This window comes from Oncorhynchus clarkii, chromosome 26, assembly GCF_045791955.1.
Source record: "Oncorhynchus clarkii lewisi isolate Uvic-CL-2024 chromosome 26, UVic_Ocla_1.0, whole genome shotgun sequence".
Classification (NCBI taxonomy): Eukaryota; Metazoa; Chordata; class Actinopteri; order Salmoniformes; family Salmonidae; genus Oncorhynchus; species Oncorhynchus clarkii.
This window is the reverse complement of record NC_092172.1, coordinates 18,686,478-18,706,907: the sequence shown is the minus strand read 5'-3', so window position 1 is coordinate 18,706,907 and position 20,430 is coordinate 18,686,478. Positions and strand designations below refer to the sequence as shown.

Below are 20,430 nucleotides of genomic sequence, written 5' to 3'. Positions count from 1 at the left end.
TGTGTGTGTGTGTGTGTGTGTGTGTGTGTGTGTGTGTGTGTGTGTGTTTCGGAGCCTCTCACAGGGGTGGTGTTATTAGTGAGTCCGTTCATGGCGTGATTAACGGGGAGCGCGGCCTGGCAGGAACACAATGGGGAATCTCTGTGGATTCCCTCGACACAGCACAACACTCCACTGCCTTTGAAATTACTCCATCACCGTCCGCTCACAAAAAAAGATGGATAATAAGATTTACTTTTTTACTGTGTGTTGAATGCAGAGGGTACGAGGTGGGGGAAAAAAGCGCTATAGAAATTCTCGTCCAGTGCTGCTCGGTCCCTCCGGTGGGAGTTAATGTAGTTTGGAAGGACGCATTTGACTGGAGCGCAGGAGGATTTTCACAGGGCCTGGGATTAGCACTGCTACAGAGTATCTTTTATTGCAGGGGACCCTGAGTTTTCAAAGACCATACTGTGACCGATATTTAGACCTAAGCTCCTGAAGCTGATAACTGTCATGAAAGGCCGCAGGAGAAAAAGGCTATTTTTTAAGCTGCAGGTACCTTGGTAGGATGGAGGGCGGCAGTTTTCCCCGTCATAGAATATAATACCCTGTAATTAAATGTTTTAAATTAAAATCAATATTGTCACAGTATATAGAGGTTTTTAATTATCGTAAGTGAGTGAGATTTGTTTTCATTCATAGACCAAAAAAATCCTTAAAAATACAAAGCCGCATGTGTTGCGTTTAGTGTTAGTGTTGCTTGGCAACGTTTTGAGACTTGCTGTCTTTGGCTAAACAAATACACCACCTACAAGGGTTATGGGGGAAACATTTTAAAACTGATCTTGTAAATGGGTATTGTGTTTTATGAGAGGTTTGCTAGAATCTCTTGGACTGGTTCATGACCGCCTCTTGTAGGGCATTGGAAGATGAATCTCTGCAACTACGCCTTAGAATTGACACAAGTCACTGATGCTGTTATGTATCCATTTGGACTAAGGGCTTTTCCTAATAGTTTTTCATCCATATGTGAATGTGCTTGTTTGTGCATCATGCATGTTCTGATCCATGTAATGTGTGTACAATTAACATGTCAACATGTCTTCTCTCAAAAAGCCCACTGCCTCTTCAGATCCACAGAATTGCATGTGCATCATTAACCTTGTATTTTCTAATCCTGAAACGTGGCATATGCGTTGACAGGCTCATCAGGGTTCTGTTTTACTGCTTTTACAATCAGTCAGAGATGAAAAAAGTAATTTTTAATGACGGAAAGGAGAAAAATGTACAGTTTCAAGGGACAGTTGACCAATTGTGCTCTCCTTCCTCAGTAATTAGTGTACTGTCATAGCACTCAATTAGCCAAGCAGCCTAATAATGTGTTTAATACTCTGATCTCTCCCCCCAGGGTTTGGCAGACAGCCCTCATTATGGTGATCACATGAGTGACAGTCGATTAGTGTCCCATGAAGGATTGTCCCAGACACCTTTTATGAACTCCAGCATAATGGGTAAGTAGGTCTCACCCCTCACATGCCCACAGGTCTCAGAGATCCATTTGATTTTATTTTTAAAACTCCCTTTAGCCCTGTGTGGACAAGGCATGTCACGCTTCTGGAAGTGGCAGCCCTCACAGCCGTGCTAGGTCAAGCAGTGTTTTTCCTCTCCTCTCCTCTCCTCTCCTCTCCTCTCCTCTCCTCTCCTCTCCTCTCCTCTCCTCTCCTCTCCTCTCCTCTCCTCTCCTCTCCTCTCCTCTCCTCTCCTCTCTCTCTCTCTCTCTCTCTCTCTCTCTCTCTCTCTCTCTCTCTCTCTCTCCTCTCCTCTCCTCTCCTCTCCTCTCCTCTCTCGCCTTACTTCACCCTCTCTCTCCTCGTCCTGTGGTGACCGTCTTCAGAAGTTGACCCTCCCCCAGGGTGGAAGTCACACCATCAGTACAGTTTTCCATCACAAAAGACTGTTTTCTAGCTATCAGAAAAGCCACCGGCAACTTCCAGTGGCAGGGGAGGTGGTGTCTAAGGAAGGGGGGTTAACCAAGCAGATGTGCCAGAGACCATTTCATACAAAAACAGCCCACCATCACCATTGTGGGATATCATTCAGGATTTCTAATAGATGCTTGAATGGCAGGTGATCTGTGATGGTTTATGCAGACTTAGCGTTTGGGTTTGTTAAATCATGCGTAGCCTGATTGTGCTGCTCTGATGTTGCACCACCACCTCCATTTGTGTGCTACCAGCAGCAGTATGATAATTCCCTTCCAAATAAAAGCATTTATTTTGAAGCCAGTAGTGACTCCACTCAGTTTGGGAGATTTAGGAGATTGAATTTACTGTGCTGGTCCTTTGCCATCCCAGTATATAATCACTGTTGAGTATGAACAGATAAGAATGATGATCACTGGTTAAAAAAATCCCCATCATAACACCATATTATAGATTTATCAAACCTAAATTGTGGGTTAGAATGTCTAAAGGTTATTTATTCCCCCCTGATGTGATAGATACATTCTAACAATTAAAAGCTATATATTACACTGGCCTTTCTCCTGGAGTCATTGTGATGTGTTAGCACATGACAGTTTAATGGGCAACTGAATCCCCGGCTCATTGTAAGATTGCCCTGGAGACTGGTTGCCATGCAAGGTGGATAGTTTACGGATGGGTGCTGGTGCAGGAGACGACTGAAAATGAAATGTTATCTTTGTGGCGATTGATCACAGGATGCGTCTGGGAGGGTGGGCTCCTTTCTGTTCTCCGGCTCTGGCTGTAATTATGCTTATAAGTGGCACAATATGGAAATGATCTGCTGCAATGATGTGTCAGGGCATTAGACAATCTGATTGTGGGCCTAAATAGCCTGTGCTTATCAGAGGCTGGGATTGGAAGATGAGCCTGGTCTTCAATTGAATTTCAGCAGTAATATCTGGGATTTACATGGAATTACCTAGTTTGGGGCGACATTATTAAATCAAGCCTGAAAGGTTATTCCTCACCAATGAAAGAGGTGGAACACGCATGCAGGGACATTATACAATTATACATTACAACTATACACACAGCATTTCCAAGGGAACCCTCTGGTTGTACAGTACTACGTGACCCATTTTTGTTTGATCTCACCAGTTTTACAACCCAGCCATGGTCATCTAAATGGATTATCTTAATCCAAATCTCAATGGTCTGCAGTTTCCTTCAACAAATATTTGGATGATGTAGACCCTTTGTTTAGATACCTCAGTGTATGTGGTTACTCAAAACATTTAAAAGAAGATAACATGTTTTGAAGGATTGGAAGCATAGGTTCAATGACTCGCTGCCACATTTACTGAGCCTTATTTTTGGTATTGTATTTGGCATTGTATACGAATGGATATTGTTCTGATTTGAGTGTTTATATTATTTAAGTGCGCCGTGCTTTACTGATAGCTCTGCAGGTGGAAAGGGACAATGGCCTTCCTTACTCAATGCTTTGTGTGTGTGTTCAGACCCATACAGTCATTGGCTTCGACAGACCTGACTCACAATGACCAGGAAACCTCATTCGCAATGCTTTTGAGCAACATCTAAATCAGCTTTAGTTTAGATAAGAAATCTTACCTCCTAAGACGTACTTAGTCGAAGAAAAGCCAGCAAGCCATTGTCCTGATTGTATTGTGTGTGGGCATGTTTTTGTTTTTGTATTTTATTTCATGGTTTGTAAATGGAACAGAGGAGACGGTTGGCTCAGACCTGACTCCATCATTCAACCAAAGAGAAGTATGACATGTTGAAAGCAGCTTGGGGTTATTTGAGGTCAACTATTGTGTATGATAATGAACATGTTACAGTTGTTAGTGCCCAACAGATGGCTGGCAATGACTGTTTATTTGACATTATATTTTAATGACAGTTACCAGCAGAATATGCTGCATGACTTGAATAATGGAGGCTCATTCTAGAGGTCATCTTTGGTTCATTGGGGCTTTGTCTTTGTACAGCTGAGTAGTAAAACTGTGTTGTAAATATAAATTCAATGAAGCTATTCGTATGTAGCTACATGTATGGGAACAGGAGTACCCAATGTCTTTCAGGAATCAGATATGAATCTACATAAATAGATGATGATCAGAATTACCCCCTCTTGCCTCATGTGATGGCCTTATTGTCTGTCCCTCACGAGTAAAGCCTGTGGGTTGGAGGGTGAGGAATGTGGATTAGGATGAGGAGAAGGGCAGGGTGTCGTGTGAGCTCCCAGTGAGGGCACCAGCAACCTCTCTTGGGGCTAACGCAGTGCCTGTGTCAGAGCGGGTCAGGCGGTCTGCCCACCCCCACCCCCACCCCCACTCTCCAATCCTCTTACTGCACGACGACACATCCTCCTCAGCACACTACACTATCCATACATACAGTAGTGCAGTATCAGCTCACTGTCTCACTCAGAAGGCCATGTAGATCCCTCTGACTCAATCACTGACTGTGTAGATGATGTGTTTCCATGTTTGTATGTATGCAAATGCTGCTCCTTGACAAAATCCATTAAACAGTAAATAATGAGAAGCGGAAAACAAAGTGGGAAAGGATGGAGTGAGTATTGTAATGGAACGACTTGTTCAATCCCATCCAGTGTTACAAATGTAATATTCTTAGTATTTACAACTCCCACTGAGGTTCTAAATTTATTAAATACTTATATCTCTGCTCCCTTTTCACCCATATTCTTCTGTTCACTCTATATTCCATGTAAGGAACCCTAGAACAAGTTCTAGAAGCTCTAAGGTAAAAGATGATTATGGCCTATGTCCAGCCCTCCTTGCCCTGTCTCTCTCCTGGCTGAGGATGTATCCTGTATACCAGTGTTTCTCTGAGGGAGGAGTGGAGGGTGTTGCATAACGCTGACTGTGAGTAGTTGTTTGAGGCAATATTTAATAAGCACTAATCCAGCTTTAGATTAAATAGAAATATGCATGCAGATAGGGAATCCTGCCTCTTCAGCGGGTGTTGTATTTACTGGTCAAACAGATTATGATCACAAAGAGAAATTGGTTTAGGCTTTTGTTGATATTCAAGACACAAACAGTAACAGTTGGCAAGGCAAAACACACTTGTTTTGGCTTTGGGTCATATAGTATGTATCACTTGAAATATAGTCTCATAATTAAGCAGATTAAATTGTATTATTGGGATGGGAAAATCTTTCTGCTTTAATATAAAACTAAATCAGAAGAAAGATCTGGCAGAAAGTAATTTAGTTGTTTGAACATGATTTAGAAAGATTGCCTCGAGGCTTAAAAATCATTTTGTAACCTGTCTCCTCCCCTTCATCTACACTGATTGACTTGGAATTAACAAGTGACCTCAATAAGGGATCATAGCTTTCACCTGGATTCACCTGGCCAGTCTATGTAATGGAAAGGGCTGGTGTTCCTAATGGTTTGTACACTCTGTGTATCAAGGGAAGGGTATAAAATCATTTCTAGAGTGTTGAGATTTTCAAAGAGCACAGTGGTCCGCATCATTGGGAAATTGACTAAATATGGAACTACCCAGAGCTGGCTGCCCGACCAAACTTGGTCAGGGAGGTGACCAAGAACCCAATGACCACTCTGACAGAACTACAGAGTTTCTTGGCTGAGATGGGAGAACCTACCTCAGTCTCTACAGCACTTCACCAATCTGGGCTCTATGGGACAGTGGCCAGACGGAAGCCACTCCTGAGAAAAATGACAGAACACCTGGAGTTTGTAAAAAGGGACATAAAAGACTCTGAGATCATAAAGGCAAAAGATTCGGTTGTCTGATGAGACTAACATTTTACTCTTTGGCCTGAATGCATAGCGCTATGTCTGGAGAAAACCAGGCACAGCTCATCACCCGTCTAACACCATCCCTACCTTGAAGCATGGTGGTGGCAGTCCCCACCTGAGACTGGTAAGGATAGAGAGAACAATGAATGGAGGCAAATACAGGCAAATCCTTGATGAGAACCTGCTTCAGAGTGAAAATGACCTTAGACTGGCGAAGATTTACGTTCCAACATGACCCCAAACATACAGCCAGAGCAACGCTGAAATGACTTCAGAACAAGAATGTGAAAGAACTTGAGTGGCCCAGCTGAAGCCCAGACTTGAATAACCTTGATAATCTGTGAAAAGACTTGAAGATTGCTGTTCCCCGCCACTCCCCATCTAACTTAACAGCACTTGAGAAAATCTGAAGAATGGGAGAAATGCCCAAATTCAGTTGTGGAAAGCTGATTGAGACATACCCAAGACGACTCATAAAGCTGTAATTGCCGCCAAAGGTGCTTCTACAAAGTATTGACTCAGGGGTGTGAATACTTATGTAAATGAGATATTTATTTATTTAATTTTCAATACATTTGCAAAAAACTCCAAAAAACATGTTTTCACATTGTCATTATGGGGTATTGTGTGGGTGAGAAAAAATATACATGTAAGAAATGTGGAATTCAGGCTGTAACACAACAAAATGTGGAATAAGTCCAGGTGTATGAATACTTTCTGAAGCCACTGTAGCCCTGAGATTTCCCTGTAGTGTCACCATGCATTCTGGGTCAGCTTGTGGTCCACATCTCTGCATACAGTGGGGCAAAAAAGTATTTAGTCAGCTACCAATTGTGCAAGTTCTCCCACTTAAAAAGATGAGAGAGGCCTGTAATTTTCATCATAGGTACACTTCAACTATGACAGACAAAATGAGAAAAAAAATCCAGAAAATCACATTGTAGGATTTTTAATGAATTTAATAACTATTGAAGTTGAAGTGTACCTATGATGAAAATGACAGGCCTCTCTCATCTTTTTAAGTGGGAGAACTTCCACAATTGGTGGCTGACTAAATACTTTTTTGCCCCACTGTATGTGTATATACACTGAGAGTACAAAACATTAAGAACACATGCTCTTTCCATGACATAGACTGACCAGATGAATCCCGGTTAACACTATGATCCCTTATTGATGTCATTTGTTAAATCCACTAAAATCAGTGTAGATGAAGGGGAGGAGACTGGTTCAATAATGTGCCATTCAAAGGGTGAATGGGCAAGACAAAATATTTAAGTGCCTTTGAACAGGGTATGGTAGTAGGTGCCAAGAACTGAAACTCTGCTGGGATTTTCACACTCAACAGTTTCCTGTGTGTATCCAGAATGGTCTACCACCCAAAGGACATCCAGCCAACTTGACACAACTGTGGGAACCATTGGAGTCAACATGGCCAGCATCCTTGTGAAAAGCTTTTGACACTTTGTAGAGTCCATGCCCCGACAAATTGAGGCTCTTCTGAGGGCAAATGGAGGTGGTGCAACTCAATAGTTGGAAGGTGTTCTTAATGTACATATGAGTGGTTCTATATCTTCAATATGTTCATTTAACAACAGCACATGGAGAGTTCTCCTGGCCCTGTAATGTTGTTTCATTTTTCAGAGTTGCCAGACCTATGGTGAACGATAGTTAAACTTGTATCTGCTCCTGCATTGAGTTGTATTTCCTGAGAGCCCTATGCTGGTTCATTGGGATGACTATATGAGTACCAGACTTGGATCTTATTTCCTGCTGAGTTTCATATCTTACTGTAGAATGGAGAGGAAACGTTTAACAATCTGATGCAATTTGAACTATTGGTTCAGATGATAAGATATAAATAGACTAGCAGCAGTGTGAGTACCATTTTTTGTTAAGCCTTTTCTGTTGAGTAGAAGCACAGAGCCTATTCGCCCTTCTAGGTGAGGAGGAAGGGTGTTGAGGGTTACTGTACGCTGCTTCAGGTGTCAGTTTAAATAAGTCCTCCACTTATTTCTCACTCCTTTCAAGTCTGTTGGCTTTGAGCTTCTTCATTCACCTTGGGTGAGTTCTATTCAAAATCTTTTTGGCGGTGTTTGCTCTTTTCCTTCAGTTTGGCATAGACAAGGCCTATATGTACCATTAAAGACAGAGGCTAGGAAGAGCTATTGACTTTCAACCTGGCTCTCAGATGGCACTTGGTAATCACTGCTTCATTTCGCAAGACAGGATTTATTCCGTGAGTCACGTTGATGGCTGTGCGTCAAAGAAGAAGAGAAAGAAGGGGAAATGTCCTACAAGGACATCCAGAAACATGAAACATCGTTGCTGTCTTTTGATCACTTTTCTCTTTTTTTTGCAGCAAAAAATCTGTTGCAACCTTCCTCTTGACAGTTGGAGTAGGTTTGGTGACCATTGTTTGCTGAGTGTGTTGAAAGTGATTTAATGAGAGTTTGAGTATGAGAGTTAGTGTGTGTGTGTGTGTATAGAGTACATATGTAGAGTATGTATGTATACAGTACCAGTCAAAGGTTTGGACACACCTACTCATTCAAGGTATTTTCTTTATTATTCTGCATTGTAGAATAATAGTGAAGACATCAAAACTAGGAAATTACACATATGGAATCATGTAGTAATGAAAAAAGATGACAGCTTTGCATACTCTTGGCATTCTCTCAACCAGTTTCATGAGGAATGCTTTTCTAACAGTCTTGAAGGAGTTCCCACATATGCTGAGTACTTGTTGGCTGCTTTTCCTCCACTCTGCGGTCCAACTCATCCAAAACCATCTCAATTGGGTTGAGGTCGGGTGATTGTGGAGGCCAGGTCATCTGATACAGCACTCCATCACTCTCCTTCTTGGTCAAATAGCCGTTACACAGCCTGGAGGTGTGTTTCGGGTCTTTGTCCTGTTGATAAAGAAATTATAGTCCCACTAAGCGCAAACCAGATGAGATGGAGTATCGCTGCAGAATTCTGTGGTACCCATGCTGGGTAAGTGTGCCTTAAATACATCACAGACAGTGTCACCAGCAAAGCACCATCACACCTCCTCCTCCATGCTTCACGGTGGGAACCACACATGGGGAGATAATCCGTTCACCTACTCTGCGTCTCACAAAGACACGGCGGATGGAACCACAAATCTCACATTTGGACTCATCAGACCAAAGGACAGACATCCACCGGTCTAATGTCCATTGCTGGTGTTTCTTGGCCCAAGCAAGTCTCTTCTTATTGGTGTCCTTTAGTAGTGGTTTCTTTGCAGCAATTCAACCATGAAGGCCTGATTCACGCAGTCTCCTCTGAACAGTTGATGTTGAGATGTGTCTGTTACTTGAACTCTGTGAAGCATTTATTTGGGCTGCAATTTGAGGTGCAGTTAACTCTAATGAATTTATCCTCTGCAGCAGAGGTAACTCTGGGTCTTCCTTTCCTGTGGTGGTCCTCATGAGAGCCAATTTCATCATAGCGCTTGATAGCTTTTACGACTGTACTTGAAGAAACGTTCAAATTTCTTGACATTTTCCAGATTGACTGACCTTCATGTCTTAAAGTGATGATGGACGGTAATTTCTCTTTGTTAATTTGAGCTGTTCTTGCCATAATATGGACTTTGTCTTTTGCCAGATCTATCTTCTGCATTCCACCCCTACCTTGTCACAACACAGCTGATTGGCTCAAATGCATTCAGAAGGAAATTAATTCCGCAAATTAACTTTTAAGAAGGCATACCTGTTAATTGAATTTGAAATGCATTCTAGGTGACTACCTCATGAAGCTGTTTGATAGAATGCCAAGAGTGTGGAAAGCTGTCATCAAGGCAAAGGGTGGCTACTTTGAAGAATTTCAAATATAACATATATTTTGATTTATTTACACTATTTTGGTTACTACATGATTCCATATGTGTTATTTCATAGTTTTGATGTCTTCACTATTAATCCATAATGTAGAAAATAGTAAAATAAAGAAAAACCTTGAATGAGGTGTTACCAAACTTTTGACTAGTACTGTATGTGTGTGTGTTCAGCCATGTGACTGTGTCTGTATTAATAACTCTGCTGAGCTGCTACGATACACCCTCACGTTCCTCCAGCGCACCTCATACGCTCTGTGTGTGTCTAGTACTATGAAAACAAATCTGATTAATATGACTAACTCACCACACACTCCCAGGCCTTCTGTCGTTAGACTTGATTTGGTGGGCTAATGGTATTTCCACTTTACGTCATGTCTGAAATGTCATGGGACTGTATTTCGAGTCACCCATGATGATCTCAGAGCTGTGTGTTGTGTTGCTTTCCAGTTGTTGAACATCATCCTAGGGATTACTGTGAAAAGTCCCCTAACTAACCTGCTTGAACACGGCTCATATTTCCAGATAAATTAAATCTATTAAATGGCAGTTAATGGAGCAGGGGAGGCTGTGGCCTGGGCCCCAGAGACAGACTGGAGGCCCCTAGATGGGGCCAGACAGTCTCCACCCTACTCTGTGGTCTGTGCTCCCACAAGCCCAGAGCCCAGTGCTGATCTAGGATCAGTTTAGCCTTTTAGATCATAATTAATAAGATTATATAAACAGATCCTAGATCAGAATTCCTACTTTGAGATGCTTTGTTGATATGGGCCCCTCTCTCTGCCTGTTCCTCTGGAGACAGTGGTTACTGGGTTTCCATCTGATACCACTGGGACCGTCACCAAATACCTTGGACTCCTAACCCTAATTCATTTGTAATAGAGGAAATGGATCTGTAACAGATTTGTATTTTCATAGAAAGTGTTGTCTCTATGTCAATTCATTTGTATTTTTTTCATTTAATTCCCTGGAGGAAAGTGCTTTTTAGTTTTCAGGCCAGAATATGTGGAGACTAGGTTCCACAGGCTCCTTTATTGAAAATGTGAGGCCTTCTCCAGAGCTACTCAACATAAAAAGTAGCCAGGCCTTGGACCAGTCTTAAAGTCTGTGTATAGGCTCAGGAAAGGTCCACAGACTGACATGCTTTCGCTGTTGATAGATGGACGAGAGGAGAGCAGTGAAAACGGAGTTTAAATCACAATCTGTCCTTGAAGGCCAGCCAACCCCTGTTAGTGTGTCCAAGACCACTGTGACCATGTATCCAAGTGCATCAGTGCTTTTCTTACAACAATTTAAATCTGGATGAAAGTACACCTTTTTTAAAAGCAGCATTGCTCAGTATCCTTGGAACAGATGAATATCACACAGTTTAAACTGAACAGTGTCCAAGAATAGTTTGTGCTGCTTGCCTTATCTGGGTAATTAAAGCTGTAATGCTTGCTGTCACCAGGAAAATAATTGTGGAGCCCATGCAGCACTAGTTTCTGAGATTTGCATCCTCATTGCCAGCCTGCAGAGTGTTCTGCAGTTAGCCCTCCTCTCTCTCCTCCTCTCTCCCCTCTCTTCTCCCTCGGCTTTCTGCTAAATGAATTCTCCCTGCACAGAAGAATTGTTCTCATCTGTTTTTCCTCTCCTTTTGATGAAACGTAATGGGTTTCCAGGAAATGAAGTGATGCAGTCGTTTAGTGACAATGCAAAGTGTTCAGAGCATTTTGTTGCCCAGGGTTTTGTGCACAAGAGGGGCCATGACAGCGCCAAGATGTATTCTCCCTGCCTTTTGTGCAGCGGGGGGAAAAATCAATCTCTCTCAGTGCCTCGGTAGTGTCTTTTTCTCCTTTTCGTTTTTAATTGTTCCTTAAGGCTTATCATGGAGAGCCAAATCCCACATGGCGCTAGCATCCCGAGCGTGTTTAACTGGTGCAGGTGTCGGTGTGCTCGCATTCTGTCCCGCGAGGGCCCCTCCCCCGACCCAGGCTGTGATTGCGGCCAGGTGCTGTTCAGGTGTTCACCCGGGTACTTCTGCATTGTGGGTCACAGGTGCTGCCTAGGCTGCTCCTTCTCCTCTCCTCTGTCTGTCACTCACTCGCTCCTGCTTGCACCCCCCTTCTCTCTGATTGCGCCCTCCTCTCTCTCTCTGTCTCTCTCTCTCTTCTCTTTCTCCTGGTTATGCTCAAATCTGCCCACACACACACACACACACACACACACACACACACACACACACACACACACACACACACACACACACACACACACACACACACACACACACACACACACACACACACACACACACACACACACAGATGGTGAGCTGTACTCACAGGTGTGAGTCACAGTAGATCATTAAGGACTGTGAGTGATTGTGGTGGTTGGTCCTTTAACCATACTCACTGTTAGCTCAACTGAACTAGAGATGGAATAGATGACATTATCCCTTTGTCTACTCCACTGGTTTGGTACCACGTGATGCGAGAAGACTGGTTTGTAATGAATCCACTCTTGTGTGAAGGCACAAGGCCTTAGCACAGTGAGAGCACATTTCTGCAACCATTTCAAGCATATGTATTGCTACTTGTGATTTGTTTACTGGGTACTAAACAATAGGTGAATACATTTTTTTGTGTGTTGTTTTTCTGTGCATCTTTGAATGTGTCTGGTGTTATTATGTGTGTCAGGCCAGCAGAGGAGGAGAAAGAAAGAGGGAGGAGAGGGGAGGCGCGGGGAGAGGAGGTGTGGTGCGCTGTAGTCTAGTGGATGTAGCCGGTCATTATGCAGAGCTGCAGGGTGCGCTTATCTGTTACTGTGCTCAGTGGAGCGTGAAGAGCTGAAGACGAGCTGAAAGGACACAAATCCCTCTCCTCCATGCCGCGCTCCCTCCCCACCCCCCTCACCCCCACCCGGTCCCTGCCCTGTCCTGCCCTCCTCAGGCCCTGGCCCCAGTGCTGTCAGTGTGGCGTTGCCCAGCCCAGCTGCAGAGGGGGCTGTCTGTCCAAGAAGGAGGGCCAGGGGAGAGGTGAGGTGATGTAACAGGTCCCTGAGGGGCAGCTGCAGCAGTGGAGGGGCGATGACCGTAATTACAGGTCCAGCCAGTCAGTCCAGGAACATCTGGAAATATCATCCTCTTCCACTGCATGTAATATTGTATCATATTGTTCATGATAGTCACCTCTACTCCACTGATTCTGACAGCACTGCATACTGTACATCATAGTGAAATATTTCTGGTGTTGGTTTGACTGTGGATTATAAGCATTCAGTAAAACCAGCTCTTCTTTTCATTCCCCTTTCATGAAATATATGGGCGTTTGATTGTTCAGTAATTCACATCCTGTCTTTTCCACGACTCCTCTACCTTGTCTGCTGTTTCCCTTGGTGACAAAGCCAACCCACTCCTGTAAAGCCCACCTAAAGTCAGGCAAGCCTATTCCCATAGAAATCTCTGTAATGCTAAATGACACATCAAAAAGCGTAGCTCGGTGCGTTGCTCAAATGTGAGATACTACATCTACAGCAAGGAAGGATTTTCAGAATAGTGGAGGCAGTGTCTTACTAGGGTTTGACGACTGAATCATGAGCTGCCAGCATTTAGCCAATCCCTTTATACACACATCTAAAGAATCTGCCTACAATCACTATTGGAAAGCATCCATACTTTTAGCAGAGACTAGGCATTCTCTCTCTCTCTCTCTCTCTCTCTCTCTCTCTCTCTCTCTCTCTCTCTCTCTCCCTCTATCTATCTCTTTTCTTCATCTCGCTGTACTTTGTCCATGTCACACTCTCTTTTCTTGACCACTTCCTTTTTCCTACCTTCTCCCTCCCTTAGCCCCCTTTGTTCGCCCCCCCCCCCACACCCCTCTTTATCCCTCATATTCTCTCTCTCTTTCTTCCTCCCCCATTTGCCTCTCTCTCTCTCTGTCCCCTTTCTCTCTTCTGTAGATTTACGCTCCCCTTACACTAGCAGGCAGCTGATGCCAATAAAAATGTTAGTGATTGTTAAATGAAAACACAAAGTTGAAGGGCAATGATTCATTAGGAAGGAATGCTGCCAGTGGAACAGCTCAAGTCTCCTGACTCCACTACTGCACTGAATCTCCATCACAGACACACTCTTGGCTACTGTACCTCCATATATCTGTTGGAATGTGTCCGTCCGTCTGCCGGTCTCTGGCATTGTGCTCTATCTTGTTCCCTGATGGAGAGTCTTGCCAGGCTCCATGTCCAGCCAGTTCAGTAGCAGAGTTTTAACACTGAAGTACTGCGCTGAGCTCTCTGTGACTCAGTGTTGCGTGAGTTGAGGTAGTCTGAGGTTTCACATGTCCTTTGATTCAGCGAAAGGGCAAGGCTAGGCAGTTTTACACAAAGCATCAACAACGGCTTTTTTAGGTACAGCTTGGGATGACTTGCTATTCAGGGAGACCAGCCTTGAGAACTTTTTACTGAGGTGATTCTCCTTAAAGGGCCAATCTGGAGTTGGTACATACATTATATCCAAAATATAAGCATATTTTACTCCAATGATTGTAAACAAAGTTAATGTAAACAAAAACTGTATTGCTTTAAAACATGGTTAAAAGGATCATTTTGATCTCATGGCCAGTCAGTCCTTGCCTCCATAGCTCTGTCTATGAATGTGAGAGTGGTTCTATTTCTCAAGCCCCATCCGTCAGCTGTTTACCAAAACATGTGGAGGTGTGGCCATTGTTTGAGCTCCGGATTGGCTCTTTAAAGTGTGATGAGATGCTACATTTCTACATGAGATACACTGCTTATAAAAAAGTATTTGCAACGTTCTAATGTTCTCAACTTTTGCATATTTTTGATACTGAATATTATCAGATCTTCAACCAGGACCTAATATTAGATAAAGGGAACCTGAGTGAACAAATAATACAACAATTACAAACTTATTTCATTTCTTTCATAAACAAAGTTATGCAACACCCCTGTGTGAAAAATGAATTGCCCCCTTACACTCAATAACTGGTTGTGCCCCTTTAGCTGCAATGACTCCAAACGCTTCCTGTAGTTGTTGATCAGTCTCTCACATCCCTGTGGAGGAATTTTGGCCCACTCTTCCACACAGAACTGCAACGTTTGTGCGTTTTCAAGCATGAACTGCTCATTTCAAGTCCTGCCACAACATCTCAATTTGGACTAACTTGTAATTTGTTGCTTTTTAGCCATTTTCATATACTTTAGACTTGATTTTGTCTTTTGGATCATTGTCTGCTGCATGACCCAGCTGCGCTTCAGTTTCAGCTCACAGACGGATGGCCTGACATTCTCCTGTAGAATTCTCTAATATAGACCAGAATTCATGGTTCCTCCTATTAAGGCAAGTCGTCCAGGTCCTGAGACAGCAAAGCATCCCCAAACCCTCACAGTGCCACCATTTGTAAACTCAGGTTCACTTATTCTAATATTAGGTTTTGGTTGAAGATCTGATAACATTCAGTATAAAAAATATGCAAAAATAAAGAAAATCAGAAAGGGGGCAAATACTTTTTCACGGCTCTGTATTGATGGCACTGTATTGATGGCACTGTATTGATGGCACTGTATTGATGGCACTGTATTGATGGCTCTGTATTGATGGCACTGTATTGATGGCACTGTATTGATGGCACTGTATTGATGGCACTGTATTGATGGCACTGTATTGATGGCACTGTATTGATGGCTCTGTATTGCTGGCACTGTATTGATGGCACTGTATTGATGGCACTGTATTGATGGCACTGTATTGATGGCACTGTATTGATGGCACTGTATTGATGGCTCTGTATTGATGGCACTGTATTGATGGCACTGTATTGATGGCTCTGTATTGATGGCACTGTATTGATGGCACTGTATTGATGGCACTGTATTGATGGCACTGTATTGATGGCTCTGTATTGATGGCTCTGTATTGATGGCACTGTATTGATGGCACTGTATTGATGGCACTGTATTGATGGCTCTGTATTGATGGCACTGTATTGATGGCACTGTATTGATGGCTCTGTATTGATGGCTCTGTATTGATGGCACTGTATTGATGGCACTGTATTGATGGCACTGTATTGATGGCACTGTATTGATGGCACTGTATTGATGGCACTGTATTGATGGCACTGTATTGATGGCTCTGTATTGATGGCACTGTATTGATGGCACTGTATTGATGGCACTGTATTGATGGCACTGTATTGATGGCTCTGTATTGATGGCTCTGTATTGATGGCTCTGTATTGATGGCACTGTATTGATGGCACTGTATTGATGGCACTGTATTGATGGCACTGTATTGATGGCACTGTATTGATGGCACTGTATTGATGGCACTGTATTGCTGGCTCTGTATTGATGGCACTGTATTGATGGCACTGTATTGATGGCACTGTATTGCTGGCTCTGTATTGATGGCACTGTATTGATGGCACTGTATTGCTGGCACTGTATTGATGGCACTGTATTGATGGCACTGTATTGCTGGCACTGTATTGATGGCACTGTATTGATGGCACTGTATTGATGGCACTGTATTGCTGGCACTGTATTGATGGCACTGTATTGCTGGCACTGTATTGATGGCACTGTATTGATGGCACTGTATTGATGGCACTGTATTGATGGCTCTGTATTGCTGGCACTGTATTGATGGCACTGTATTGATGGCACTGTATTGCTGGCACTGTATTGATGGCACTGTATTGATGGCACTGTATTGATGGCACTGTATTGATGGCACTGTATTGATGGCTCTGTATTGATGGCACTGTATTGATGGCACTGTATTGATGGCACTGTATTGATGGCACTGTATTGATGGCACTGTATTGATGGCACTGTATTGATGGCACTGTATTGATGGCTCTGTATTGATGGCACTGTATTGATGGCACTGTATTGATGGCACTGTATTGATGGCACTGTATTGATGGCACTGTATTGATGGCTCTGTATTGATGGCTTTGTATTGATGGCTCTGTATTGATGGCACTGTATTGATGGCACTGTATTGATGGCACTGTATTGATGGCACTGTATTGATGGCTCTGTATTGATGGCTCTGTATTGATGGCACTGTATTGATGGCACTGTATTGATGGCACTGTATTGATGGCACTGTATTGATGGCACTGTATTGCTGGCTCTGTATTGATGGCACTGTATTGATGGCACTGTATTGATGGCACTGTATTGCTGGCTCTGTATTGATGGCACTGTATTGCTGGCACTGTATTGCTGGCACTGTATTGATGGCACTGTATTGATGGCACTGTATTGCTGGCACTGTATTGATGGCACTGTATTGATGGCACTGTATTGATGGCACTGTATTGCTGGCACTGTATTGCTGGCACTGTATTGATGGCACTGTATTGATGGCACTGTATTGATGGCACTGCATTGCTGGCACTGTATTGATGGCACTGTATTGATGGCACTGTATTGATGGCACTGTATTGATGGCACTGTATTGATGGCACTGAATTGATGGCACTGTCATTGGCACTGTCCTTCTGAGTTTGCAGATGTAACCTTGAGAGCACACAGGCGGCGCTACAGTTGTTTCTTCAAGGAGTCTAGCAGGAATAATTGACTTTGTCCCCATAACCCAGACTGACAGTGTGATCACACACCCATTCATAAACCTCTGTGTTTAAGGCCTTGTTGGGATGAGTCAACCCAATTAAATTCATAGGACTTTATGAAATACAAGTCATGTTTAGAGTGCTGGGGCCAGTTGTGTGTCTGTGCCCTGTACTCCTACAGAGCCATGCAGGTGCACTACTCCAGCCCTCACACATACCACACACTCCACACACACCTGGCCTAGGGATCTCAGGTGGCAAACACAGCGCCCGCCACAGCCTCCCCTAAAAATATCCTCCCCCATGGATCCGATTCATGGAGAGAAATGAATGTAGCAAATGAATCAATGTAATCGTGTGAGGTTTCAGACGTTCTCGTCCCAGGAGCAGGGCAGCACAATCCCCTCTCCTCCCAGGATACGTAGGGAATCCACAGTGTCATTACCCTGCCTGTGTAATATAATCCAACCTGCAGGGTTTGGCAAAGAGCACACACACACACACACACACCTCCACGGAGCACACACACACACACACCAATCCTCCCCACTTCGTTCCTGTTCATCCATATTAAATCTTTCATTACACATATCTTATTTTATTCTGCTTCCCGTCCTAGCCTGGAGCGCTGTGGCTTAATGAGATATTAATCCTGTGTTTCAGCTGGAACATTTCTATTTACCTGGGAACAGGTCTGGTTCCATTCTCTTTGTCATTGTGTACTCACCTTTGTTATGTTTCATTAACTGTACATGAAAGGTTGTCTTCTATATAAATGATCATCTACCTACATGAGCTCTAACCTTGCATCTTTCTGTTATCTCTGTAGGTTTCAGTTAGCCACAGAAACAGGGGAACTGGAGCAAACACTAAGTGCATGTTAAAACACTAAAAAGCATGAAATAGCGTAAACTCTGCCACACCTGACCTGTGATTCAATTAGAGCTCTCACAGAGAGCTGGCTGAATGTCTGTCAGAATGTCCCCTGTTTCCCCTGCCCAAGCTTAGCCTCCCCTCCTCTTTCTCTCCTTCTATCCACCTCCTCCTCTCCTCCCCTCTCCTTCTATCCCCCTCCTCCCCCTCTCCTTCTATCCCCCTCCTCCCCTCTCCTTCCAACCCCCTCCTCCCCCTCTCCTTCTATCCCCCTCCTCCCCTCTCCTTCCAACACCCTCCTCCCCCTCTCCTTCTATCCACCTCCTCCCCTCCTCCCCCTCTCCTTCTATCCACCTCCTCCCCTCCGCCCCCTCTCCTTCTTTCCACCTCCTCCCCCTCTCCTTCTATCCACCTCCTCCCCCTCTCCTTCTATCCCCCTCCTCCCCCTCTCCTTCTATCCCCCTCCTCTCCCTCTCATTCTATCCCCCTCCTCCCCCTCTCCTTCTATCCCCCTCCTCCCCCTCTCCTTCTATTCCCCTCCTCCCCTCCTCCTCTAATCCCCCTCCTCCCCTCCTCCCACTCTCCTTCTATCCCCCTCCTCCCCCTCTCATTCTATCCCCCTCCTCCCCTCTTCCTCTAATCCCCATCCTCACCCTCTCCTTCTATCCCCTCCTCCCACTCTCCTTCTAACCCCCTCCTCCCCCTCTCCTTCTATCCCCCTCCTCTCCCTCTCATTCTATCCCCCTCCTCCCCCTCTCCTTCTATCCCCCTCCTCCCCTCTTCCTCTAATCCCCCTCCTCACCCTCTCATTCTATCCCATTCCTCCCACTCTCCTTCTATCCCCCTCCTCCCCTCTCCTTCCAACCCCCTCCTCCCCCTCTCCTTCTATCCCCCTCCTCCCCCTCTCCTTTTATCCCCCTCCTCCCCCTCTCCTTCTATCCCCCTCCTCTCCCTCTCATTCTATCCCCCTCTCCTTCTATCCCCCTCCTCCCCCTCTCCTTCTATTCCCTCAACTCCCTCTCCTTCTATCCCCCTCCTCCCCCTCTCCTTCTATTCCTTCGTCTCCCTCTCCTTCTATCCCCCCCTCCTCTTCTATCCCCCTCCTCCCCCTCTCCTTCTATCCCCCTCCTCCCCTCTCCTTCTATCCCCCTCCTCCCCCTCTCCTTCTATCCCCCTCCTCCCCCTCTCCTTCTATCCCCCTCCTCCCCCTCTCCTTCTATCTCCCTCCTCCCCCTCTCCTTCTATCCCCCTCCTCCCCCTCTCCTTCTATCCTCCCCCTCTCCTTCTATCCCCCTCCTCCCCTCTCCTTCCAACCCCCTCCTCCCCCTCTCCTTCTATCCACCTCCTCCCCTCCTCCCCCTCTCCTTCTATTCACCTCCTCCCCTCCTCCCCCTCTCCTTCTATCCACCTCCTCCCCCTCTCCTTCTATCCCCATCCTCCCCCTCTCCTTCTATCCCCCTCCTCCCCCTTTCCTTCCATCCCCCTCCTCCCACTCTCCTTCTATCCCCCTCCTCCCCCTCTCGTTCTATTCCCTCCTCTCCCTCTCCTTCTATCCCCCTCCTCCCCCTCTCGTTCTATTCCCTCCTCTCCCTCTCCCTCTCCTTCTATCCCCCCTCCCACTCTCCTTCTATCCCCCTCCTCCCACTCTCCTTCTATCCCCCTCCTCCCCCTCTCCTTCTATTCCCTCCTCTCCCTCTCATTCTATCCCCCTATCCTTCTATCCCCCTCCTCCCCCTCTCCTTCTATTCCCTCCTCTCCCTCTCCTTCTATCCCCCTCCTCCCCCTCTCCTTCTATTCCTTCGTCTCCCTCTCCTTCTATCCCCCTCCTCTCCCTCTCCTTCTACACCCCTCCTCCCCCTCTCCTTCTATCCCCTCCTCCCCCTCTCCTTCTATCCCCCTCGTCCCTTCCTCCCCCTCTCCTTCTATCTTCCTCCTCCCACTCTCCTTCTATCTATCTCCTCCCCCTCTCCTTCTATCCCCCTCGTCCCTTCCTCCCCCTCTCCTTTGATCTTCCTCCTCCCCCTTTCCTTCTATCTATCTCCTCCCCCTCTCCTTCTATCCTCCCCCTCTCCTTCTGTCCCCCTCCTCTCCCTCTCCTTCTCCTTCTATCCACCTCCTCCCCCTATCCTTCTATCCCCCTCCTCTCCTTCTCCTTCTATCCCCCTCCTCCCCCTGTCCTTCTATCCCCCTCCTCCAACTCTCCTTCTATCCCCCTCCTCCCCCTCTCCTTCTATCCCCCTCCTCTCCTTCTCCTTCTATCCACCTCCTCCCCCTCTCCTTCTATCCCCCTCCTCTCCTTCTCCTTCTATCCCCCTCCTCTCCCTCTTATTTTAACCACTTCCTCCCCC

General features: G+C 45.2%; 1 protein-coding gene across 1 annotated transcript in view; it reads left to right on the top strand.

Annotated features, from left to right (window-relative positions):
* The window catches only part of LOC139384355 (transcription factor 12-like), a 95,908-nt gene that overhangs the window by 24,628 nt on the left and 50,850 nt on the right, over window positions 1–20,430 (top strand). The window contains exon 5 of the mRNA XM_071129062.1: window positions 1,391–1,493. Within this exon, the coding sequence (XP_070985163.1) occupies window positions 1,391–1,493 (103 nt within the window). The remainder of the gene's footprint in view (window positions 1–1,390; window positions 1,494–20,430) is intronic.